This window comes from Sesamum indicum, linkage group LG9 (genome assembly GCF_000512975.1).
Source record: "Sesamum indicum cultivar Zhongzhi No. 13 linkage group LG9, S_indicum_v1.0, whole genome shotgun sequence".
Classification (NCBI taxonomy): Eukaryota; Viridiplantae; Streptophyta; class Magnoliopsida; order Lamiales; family Pedaliaceae; genus Sesamum; species Sesamum indicum.
Window position 1 is genome coordinate 6,205,948 of NC_026153.1, and position 11,574 is coordinate 6,217,521.

Sequence of the window (11,574 nt, forward strand, 5' to 3'; positions counted from 1 at the left end):
GGGGGGGGGGGGGGGGGGGGGAGTAAACTAGAAAACTAATTGACCGACCTGCTTCCCAACGGCGGCTGCGAAAGTCTCCGGAGAGTATTAGCTCAATTACGCCGGTTCCATCGTCAAGGAGGAATTGTCCATTCCCACCACTATCGGTGGAGCAAGGTGCAGAGACGAGAATGCCCTGAAGCTCCTCTTGTTAAGGGTTTATCACCGTGAATATATACACACGCATAAACACTTATGTACCTGTAACCAAGCGCGTTGGAAGAGAATGCCGCCGAGAGTGAAAGAGTTCTGCGACGGCGTTTGGACGGCGCTCTTCAGTTGCACGCAGAGCAGCTTCAGTGCTGCCAGACTGTAATCCATTTTTCTTCTTTTCGCGAATTTCCCTCTTTGATTTTCAAATTGCGGGTGTTAGTGTTATTGCCAAACCCATAAACGCTCCTGCCAGAGCTAATTCAACTCAAATGCCGAATATACCCTTTAGACTCAATTTCTCAACCCCTTCAAATTTTTGCATGATTTATTTTTGTTAGATAATCAACTCTTAGTAACATAATTAAACTTTTCCAAAATAATTACATGTTTCAATGTAGATCTTTTATAAATTCTCATATACATCACACCAACAATTACCATTATTTTAGTCTTGGTCGCTTTCAAATCTTCGTAAAGTCATGTCGTGAATAATTAATTTTGAAATATTTAGTGGTCCAATTTTTTACTTACGAATGTCGCACACGCCATAAATCAAGTTATTTTATTTTCCTTTATTTTTTAGGTTGATTCATTTTATTCGATCTGTACTATCTTCTTATCATTTTTCGAGTATGACTCAGATTTGCTTACTTTTGTATTCTTCATTCATAATTATATAAGTGACGGAAAAAAAAATTCTCTAACTTTAAGTTTCTTTGACAATAATAGCCGACTAGTAATGAGGTTTTGCTCAAGTGGAAATAATGAGCTTCGTAACTAACAGATTATAGGTTTGAGTCCTATCAAGAATATAGATAAACTAGTTTCCTGTTTCTTAGAAGATTTTGAATGTATTAAATAATGTAATGAACCGTGCATTTATGAAGAAAATAACTAGTGCCAAATTCGAAAAAGTCGAAATTTCCTAATGATGAACAGATAAAAAAACCTCAATTCAGTTCACTCCCAATTAAAGTAGTTGTTCATTTATTAATACATGAAAATCACACACAATTAAAACAAGAGAATTACACAAGAATAAGAAGAAGAAGAAATTTGTAGTTAGAATCATTAGGAGATGAGAGAGATGCCAGCAGCCAGCAGATCATCTGATAAAATCTTATTAGCAGCCTCAGATGGGTGGAATCCATCCCAGAACACATACTCCGTTGCATTTTTGCATGTTCCTGGGGACTTTGCATTGCACAGTATGGATGTCTCCACCAGTCCTGTCCCACAACATGCCTTTCTTGCTTCAAAGAAACCTGTACATGTATAGTGTTTTGTTATTAATTTCGTGGCAGAGAGTTTTGGACGGGAGTTTAAAACTATGTGAGAATGGTTTTAAAGAAAAGCAATGGGGTTTCGGTTACCATAGTCGGTAGGTTTGGTGACGAGGTCGTGGAGAGGCTGGTAAATGTCCAAGACGACGAGGTTGAGAGCAGAGAGTTCACTTTGCAGCTTCTGAGATGTGGAGTTCAGCTTGTTGTTGAATGATATTGCTGCTTTATTTAGCTTCTCAACGCAGACGTTTTGGTCCTCCCCGAATATGGTGATCACCGCCGGTAGACACCCAAGTGGAGGAAGTGTCGTCACTCCCATCTTTCTTGCGCCCAAATTGTACAATTCCTGCATGTAGAAACGGTACCAGAAAATGTTTTCAAAATGTAACGTTGAGTCAGCTTCCACCTATCAAAATAAACATTGGAGTTACCTTCACAAATTTAGTGTATGACTGCAAGAGAATGTCAGAGAACTGATCAGTGGTGTACTTCTTGTACAGAAGAGGATTAATGTAGTAGTTCTGGACAAAGTCACTGCTTCCAGCACTGACAAAATGGACTGAACCATTGACTATGGATGAAGCATTGGACTGCCCCACAAGTGCAACCAGCTTCTTCTGATACTCTTTGTACAGCTCCACCTGTTTGCTTAGTGGAATAGTATTCTACAAAACCAGAAATGCAAGAATTCAGACCATTATGATCTATGCGAACATTATGGGCTTTTTACTCACATAATTGTCCTAAACATGAGTAATGTTTCTGTGCTTACATAGATTTTTGCTGTAGTGTCATAGTAACCTGACGAACCTGAGGCAAAGTTAGCTCCAATTAAGAGGTTTTTGCCTCTAGCTTGCTTGCTGAGATAGGCTGGTGGATATGATGTAAATCCAAGGTTCTCAGCTGCAGTTGAAGAAATTAAAAAGGTGAAAATTCTTTGAAAATTACACATAAACCTCTGACGTTTGAACATATTACGAAAATTCCTCCATTTTGTGAACATGTTTGAAATTATTGTCACCATCTAAAATCAGGAAATACTTTTTATGTAAGATATGGCTGTAGCTGGAAAAGGAGTAGTGTTTTATTTAAAACTGAGGGGCTCTTTTGTAATATGACCAAACGCCATGGACTGTTCGTGCGATTATCTCTAACTTGTTTAAAGTGAAGTTAATGGAAAAGGTGAAAATTGTTTGAAGTCATAACTTTTACAGATAATTGCACTAGCGCCTCTATTGTTTGGGCATATTACCAAAAACTCCTTAATTTATGAAAATTACTTTACGCTTATGTTTGGCTTCGGTTTTGGGCCATCTCAGAGATAGCCCAAAATCGATTTAATGTTTGGCCTTAAGCATTTTACCCGTTTTTGTCTTGTTTTTAGGTATTTTGTAACAGTGGTGGGGGACAAAACTGAAATTTCTCTCTTTTCATTTACAAACTACAGAATTTCTCTCTCTTCATTTAGAAAATAATATTTATTTTAATCCACTCACAACTAAATAAATTATATATATTTTTATACATATATATATAAATATATATAAAAGAGACATGATTTGATAATGAACAGTACTTTTTGTCTCCCCACTATCCAACATCAAACATACCATACTTATTTTATATTATCTCCAAAAATACCCCGCAATACTTGCCTGTGCACCCATCGTCGGATAATCGATTTTTCCGATCTGAAAATTCAGATCCGACGCTGTAACTTCTTCGTCAGAAAATCGCTTTCTACATAAGACATGACAATAGCAGCAAAAAAAAGTGTCATGTCAGTGTTATTTCACATAACCATGGGTTTCTCTTGTAATATGACCAAATGTTAAGGCTGTTGGTGTAAATATCTCAAACTTCTATGAATAAGACTACTACACCACACTATCAAGGCACAATTTACTTTATGATATGAATTATTTGGGTGACAAGATTAAAAAAAAATCTGTATTAATTATACTATATTTGCTTGAATTGTTTGTGTTCAATTATTGAAAAGGAATAGTAATTTGTATCGGGCTTGGAAATAAAAAATCGGACCCTCATAATACAAAGTAAACACCTAACAAAGGTGTATCGAACAATTTATCCAACCTAATAATGGAAAGTAAATGAGACAAGATAGAAGAAAGGATGGATGCATCATGCATGGGTGGGTGGGTGGGAAAAGACATACCGGTGAAGTCTGAGGCAAGTTTGCCATTGCAAAATCTACCAGTTGGTTTGTGTTTGATGAAGTCTCTTCCATAAGGAGGGAAATTGGCTTTCACAATCGTCTCAAGATTGTTGTTGTTGCCTACATCAACTACTGAGTCCCCAAATATCAGCAGTGCAGGCACCAGAGGCTGCCCATTTATCGTGCGGCCGAAGCACAGCATGACTAGAACAAAAATGCACCAAAAACTTGCAATTAAACTGCTGCTCATCATGCTTCTCTTTTACAGAATTCTCTTCTTCTCTTAGTATAGTACTGGTACTAGAGAGCAATGCGAGCTTGTGTGGAGATTAAGGTGTTTAGAGGAACAATTTAAATAAGTGTTTGTGCAGTATGTGTGAATAATTACTCTCAAAAAGTATGTGTAAATAATTGGTTGAAATGGCCACATCCAAGATTTGTTGTGCCCATTTCATATGAATGTAATCTCAACAGATGAGAATAAACAACAAATGGGAATCCCTTCTGATTCAAGATGGCATGCAGATGTTAGTTTGGGTGAAATTGATGATACTGTTTCAAAATACGAAATTATACTTTTTTCTCCAATAAATTTAAAATTATACTTAAAGTCCCTCCGAAAAATTTTCTTTTATACCTGACACCATTCCGTTAGGATTCGGACGAAAAATATTGACACTAATAAAAAAATTACATAAATTTTTAATTATGCCATCATTTAAAATCACCATATATATTTTTGGACTTATAAAGGGATAAATGTAATGTTCATATATGGAGTGAAATTAACATTATTACATGGTTTCCTTTATAAGTACAAAACTATACATGGGAATGTTAAATGAAGGGTAAAATTAGAAATTTATATAAGTTTTTTGTTAATGTCATCATAATTTTTTTCCAAATTCTAACAAAAGGGGTTGGTTAGGTGTAAACAGTAAATTCTCGAAAAAAGATGTAAGTGTAATTTTAAAACTTCTCTAGGAAAAAGTATAATTTTAAATTTTACATAGGATTTATACATAATTAACCCTCCGAAATATCTTACAAGATGTTTCAAATTTTGAAAGACACTTTTAATTTTAATAATGATAATAACATGTTGGCAATACTCTCTTTTTTTATACAACTACTTTAAGAATTTATTTTAAAATAAAATTTAAAATTTTATAAATACCAAAAATATTTATATATAATATTTACGAGTTTTTAAAATCTTTTAAATAAATTTAACCAAGCATCCTATTGATAACAAGTTCGGAGTCCTATATATATGTATCCCATTCCTTTAATGTCTGTTGTTTTGAGGTCAAATTTTAACACAGCAGTTGCATGAAATTTAGACTCCTAATTAAGTTGTCTGACAAAGATTTTAGACACCTAAATGAGATTTTTGTCCAAAGAAATGGCAGTAGTTCCAACTACATTCACTGGCGTGTCTTCCTCAACCTCTATCTTGAGCTGGACTGGCTTGTAAGAAACGTTCTCTCCTCTCAATAAAATTAGGCTAATTGAATTTTATCTTTCTAGAAATATTAATAGACAAAAAATTCTTTAAATTTATACCACTTAATCTATTGTCTGTTTATATAAACTATCTATGCCCTTTACATAATACGCGTAATCCACCAGAGACGTCAATATCATCTACATAAATCACTCCTTCTTTTTAAAAAAATTACATATACAACCCTAAATAATAGTGATTTATATAAACATACCATATATAAGGGGTGTAAATATAATTATTCAAAAAAAAAAAAAGAAAAAAAACTTATCGTCTACCTCGTCAAAAGGGAACTGCATTGTGTTATTTATTTATTTATTTATTTTGCGCCACACGATTTAGATGCATTTGTGAATAATTATTTAAGGTTGCAAGCTGTATATGAGTGTCTTGTTTTAGCTTCTTAAACTTGTAAATGGATGTGCTCTTAATCACTCCTACTTGAGGCCAGGTAGGTCAGTTGAACTTTTGTGGGTGTTTGGCTAATTTTATTTAAAATATTCTAAAAGTTTATATACTTTATTACTAATCGTCGTTTGTGAGTAAAAAATATTTTTTTTTTTCATATTAGTACGTATATATAGAGGGTTAAATGTAATTTACTTCTTGTGATATGTAAAATGAGCAAATACCTCTTGTGATAAAAGAATCAGCAAATTACCCCCCTTAGTTTAAAAAGATGAAACAAATTACCCTATATCAATGGTTTAGATAGGGTGTAATTTGCTTCATTTTCTAACACATGGGGCTAATTTGCTATTTTATTTTTCATAATGAGTTTTTTTGCTCGTTTCTCAAATTACAGAGGCTAAATTCCATTTTTGTATATATATATATAAATAGAAGAGAGAGAGAGAAAGATAAAAATGTGTTTGTTTTTAGAGTTCTTGATATGTTTGATTTTGTACTTTGAATTAGTGTAACATAAATAAAAATAATTTAACAAAGCAGAATAAATTGTGTTGTTTTGCAAAAACATTTAAATATGTTAGTTGATTTCTGAATAATTAAAAAACAAAAACAAAAACAAATGAAATATGTAAATATATATAGAGAGAGTGGTGTTATATTATTATACTTTTTCCTTATAAGTACAAAAGTCTTACATAGGACTATTAAATAAAGTGTAAAATTAAAATTTTATATATTTATTTTACTAATGCCGACATTTTTCATCCATCCTCTAGCTTAAGGAGGTCATGTGTAAATCGTGAATTTTTTAAGGGGGTGTAATTATAATTTTAATTTTTTTTTAAAAAAAATATAATTTGCATTTCGTAGGAGCGTAAGCGTAATTAATTATTTTTAAAATGAAAGAATTAACCCCCATAGCATTGGTGGTGTACTATACACGTCTTGGGTGAGATTTTAATTGATAGTTAAAACTAAATATTATTTTATTTTTAAATATATATATAATAATAATAATACTATTATAAATAATATAATTTTTATGAGAATATATTTTTACCAAAAACGTATAACCTTCACCCCGTCCCCATCGTCCTCCCTCCCCATCCTCGTTGCCGTCAGCTTCTTCTGTCCCCTTTTTCTATATATATATTTGTGTGTATATATAATTATAAATTATATATAATATATTAGTTATCATAACTTTTTATTAAATTGTGATAAATATATCTTTTTAAATCTATATTGTCAATTTAGTTAAATTTGAGCCTTATAAATCTACTTTTATAATTAAAAAATAAAAATAATGAAAATATTAAAGAAAAGTACGTAAATTACAACAAAATTGCATTAGGTGGTGAATTTGTCTATTTTAAAAAATATATAGAAATAATTTAATATTTATTTTTATATAAAAATAATTCACTCATTTATAATATTATAAAAAATAAATTGCATTAAACTCAAAAATTAATCAAGTAGCTGATGCATTAGCAGGCAGGTCATACGTCTTTTAGACTTTAAATATAGGCCATCTTTGAATAGGCACCTCTTGTCGATGAGCTAGACCCATAGACAACCTTAATGAAAAGCGGCTGATTTGGGACACGGAGAGTGAAAGCGGCCAGAACAGTTTAATAAACGCATAGCAATTCTACTATGCTATGCGCATGAACTGGTATAGTGTGCTCTATTAGATAGGGCCTAAATTGCATACGTGGTTCCACAAAAAAGAGTCGGTGTCTCTTTTTATCTCATAATTTATAAAATTTCATTTTTTTTGTTCCAAACATTGAAAACAGTTGAAAAGTTGGTTCCGTTAGCAAATTTTTTTTTTTTTAACGAAAAGTTGCAAAGTGTCTTTAATTTGTCAACTAACTCATTTTTCTGGCCTTATTGCGTGTTGGGGGAAAATCTACTGTCAAAATGATCCCCTCTCTCCCTTTTCTGTACTTTCTTTATTTTTGTATTTTTTAATAATAATTTGTAGCGTAAAAAATTAAGAATATTTCAACCTGTTTTTCTTATAATAAAATATTGTGGTGTTGTGCTTAAAATGAAACTGCAAAAAATATAGACTAATGCAAAAAAAAAAAAGTATATGAGATTTTCAATAGGATTAAATACACTTTGCACCCCTAACTATGCATAAAGTGCATTTACATCCCTAAATTATAAAACGTGACAAAATGGCCCCTCATAATATACATTATTTTTTTATGAAGAAAATGCCCTTATTATTTACACCCCTAAAATATCTATTACAATCATTCTCTAAATATAATCTGAATTATTATAAATTTTTTTATTTAAAATAAACACTACCAAAATTTATATTTTTTATATTGAGTATAAAATCTATATAAACTTCATAAATTTATAATTTTTATATTTTTTACACAATTGGTACAAAAGTTACATATTTTTGCATGTATTGTTATATATATTGATTTTTTAAAATAAATTATCAATACAAATTTAAAATATTATATCGAACATATATATAATGCAAAATATGCAAATCTATAATATAATTAATATATAACATTCTATATTTTTTTAAGTAATGATATGATATATTTTATTATGTGGGCATGTAATTCAATAAAAATTTATGAGTTATATAACATATTTTTTCTATAATATTATATGCATTATGTATAGACACATAATTATATATACATTTCAACATAATTTATTTACTTTGTAAAATATATTTACATATATTGAGCTTATAAATACTTTTTGTGTTCCATAATTTCTAAGAACTTATAAATTATAAATATTATTTTTAAAATAAAATATGAGTAAATTTTAAATCACTAAAAATAGTTTGGGGGAGATATTTTGATAAAACATATTTTAGAAAGTGGAATAAAAAAGTATCGGGATAAGTGAGAAGGGCATTTTTATCTTATTAATGCCAAATTATATGTCATGGGTGTTTTTATTACTTTTCATACTTTATGGGTATAAATGAGACAAGATGCATAGTGCAGGGATGCAAAGTGCATTTAATCTTTTTTAACATTATCAACAAAACAAAACACCATACTCAATACACAAAGCAATAGGGATTGCTCAAAAAGAAATAAACAGTAGCATAATTACCTAAACGTACAATTGAGATTTCAATATTGAGCAGCTCATATATAAAACAATGTATAGACTTCACAAAAATCAACTATAGACTTCACATAAACCTTACAATTATGCATCACATGCCCATTCATTGCTTGTAGTGGCCTTGAACTTCTTATTTACTTGAGCTTCCTTCATATCACTGTGTTCAAGTTGTTGAGCGTGACAAATTTAGATTGAAATATTTCTATTTTCTCACATTATAAATTATTAACCAAAAATACAAAAATAATGAAAGTACAAAAAAGGGGGAGAGGGGACTCATTTTAGCGGTAGATTTTCATTCAATTCATCACTCCACGTACAACAAGGTAAAAAAATGAGTTAGTTGACAAACTAACGACACTTTGCAACTTTCTATTAAAAATTAAAGGAAAGTTGCTAATGTGACCAACTTTGCAATTTTTATTAATATTTTGAGATAAAAAAACAATTTTTTGTAAATCATAAGACCAAAAAAGGCACCAATCCTTTTTTATGGGACCAAATATGCAATTAAGCCATTTGGTAGGACTTGATTTGTGTTGTGTGTCGGTGGAGAAATGAGAGAGGAGAATGGAGAAAGAAAGAGAAAGAAAAAGAAAGAAACGGAAAGAAAGAGGGAGAAAGAGATGGGCCTTTGTTGTATTATTATTTTTTTAAATTATGGGATGGAATCATCAAACTTTTACATAAATATAGTTAAAATTAATATATATTCACAATCTGCAAATTTATATATTTATAAATGTTAGTATAACATTGATATAACTATCATCTTACATTGTTGAACAACATGGGTTAGTCGGGCCATCAAAATTCATATCAAACCGTTAGATAGGATCAAACTTACAGAAACATATATTCGGTAAAGTTTTAAACTTATTGGATATACGGATGTCGAGATATTGTACTCGAAACATAAGATTAATTATTCAAAACGGTGTATCATTGAATTAGGCCATGTGATTTTAAATCATACCGTTTGATATATTCTACTGGATACAATCTTGTATATATTTAAATTTCGTATGAATCGGGTGCCCGAATTTTAAAATATCATAATTATTGATTAAACTTTTTATCTCATTATATATATATAATAAAATAATAATTAGAATTGTTCAACCATCATCATCATCACCATCATCATGATTATTATTATTATTATTATTAGATTAATTCATAGAAATTACTAAATTTTGACATAAATTTATAAATAATAAAAAATCATAAGTGAATTGCTTGTTAATTTAAAAAATTATAACATAGTACAAATATATATTAAAATATAATATAAAATTTATATATGTCATATTAAATAATAGTTTTAATTATAAAAAATATTATAATTTACTAAGTTATTGATTAAATTTATATTTGTATAAAGATTAAATGCATAAATAAAAGTACCATAGTTTATTATTATCCAAAATAAAATATATGATATCGATTAATAATAAAATAAAATATATAATATTGATTAATAATTATAATATATGGTCAATTTTAATTATAAAATTGATCAAATATTAAATATATAAAAAAATCAAAAATAAAAATATATATAAAAAATAAAAAAAATATAAAAGCTCACGAGCTCTCGACTCATCTGCCTTCCTAGATTATAGGGGTGTTGGCAAAAGCTTATTTTAAGCGTTCATTTATTGAAAATAATTTTAAAAATAATATATTTATTTTAAAAATATTTAAATTAAATTGATCTGAGTCTAAAGTTATAAATAATATTTTCTCCTAATTTATATAAATTATTGGTAAAATTATAAACATTAAGATGTTTTTTCAAATAGTCCTACCTCAATTTTTTGTTCACATTTAATTTTTATTTTCAAGCACCCTACAACTTATTTCCTCCAAAAAATAAAAACTAATGCAATTAACTCCAACAAATTTCAAAGTTAAAAAATTTATGTGTATATGAAGTGTAGTATGGAAATAATAGGACCGAAGCATTCTCGATATGTGTATATAATTTAAATTTTTATTATATCTATTAATTAAATAAAAATAGTAAAAGATAAATTTACAATTGATCAAAATTGATAAAATAAATTAATTTTAAATGTACATAAAAGTAATATAAGTAGTTAAATAAAGGGATGGTTGTTTGTGAACAATATAAGTAAAGCAAAGGTACTGACCTTCCAATTATTACTTATATTGGAAATTTTAACTTATCTTTCTCACTTGGGCTCACCTAAAATCCATTGTACAATTTAAATTCGCCTCGGATTTAAATGTTTAGTACTTAATTAATTACATGATATCCATATGAAGGTGATGAAATAAATACCTATTTGAATGCAACCACCGATGATCATTTATATATATGGAAGACTCTTGTCTAAATGTTTTTTTAATTATATATGCAGTTTGGATAATTTGTTATAAATTATTGTTGTCTTTCATATTTTATTTATATATGCACCTGAGGTAATAAAAATTTGTTCTTACATAGATTTATTAGCACCTCCCTCATGTTTGATGATATTATGTAATATTTAGATGCATGTTTGAAATTATTAATTTTACTCCTATTGTAATTTTTTATTTTTTTTTATAAAATTATAATTCATAATTCATAAAGATATTTTTATAAGTTTATTGTAAAAAATAAATTTAAATTTAAAAAAAATTAATGAATTGAGTTCGATATTGAATCCGTAAAATTAATTATATTAAGAATTTTTCAAATACTAAGTGTACCTACAATTATGCCATATTTCATATTCATCCTTAAAAATTTCCACGTGGCAGTTAAAGGCAGCGAGTAAGTACATGAACTGGCGAGCGAGTAGAAATAACATCCCCAGGGCCACAGATTCTTGGAACCTCCCTCCCTCCCTCCCTTTTCCAGCTTT

The 11,574-nt window shown here is 29.2% G+C and overlaps 2 protein-coding genes across 3 annotated transcripts in view; both read right to left on the minus strand.

Annotated features, from left to right (window-relative positions):
• Positions 1-515, minus strand: part of LOC105170774 — a 1,940-nt gene extending 1,425 nt beyond the window's left edge. Inside the window, exons 1-2 of one of the 2 annotated variants that reach the window (XM_020696970.1) lie at positions 241-515; positions 49-175 (exon numbers count right to left, since the gene is read on the minus strand). In XM_020696970.1, coding sequence (XP_020552629.1) covers positions 49-175; positions 241-360 — 247 coding nt within the window. In that variant the 5' untranslated portion in view covers positions 361-515. The remainder of the gene's footprint in view (positions 1-48; positions 176-240) is intronic. The other variant, XM_011091682.2, reaches the window with a different exon arrangement.
• On the minus strand, positions 1,152-4,010 carry LOC105170776 (GDSL esterase/lipase At5g22810). Its single transcript, XM_011091685.2, has 5 exons — positions 3,655-4,010; positions 2,248-2,378; positions 1,907-2,140; positions 1,566-1,821; positions 1,152-1,457 (listed from the first exon to the last, which is right to left on the minus strand). Exons 1-5 carry the CDS (start codon positions 3,905-3,907, stop codon positions 1,264-1,266), a joined length of 1,068 nt encoding a protein of 355 aa, XP_011089987.2. The 5' UTR covers positions 3,908-4,010; the 3' UTR covers positions 1,152-1,263.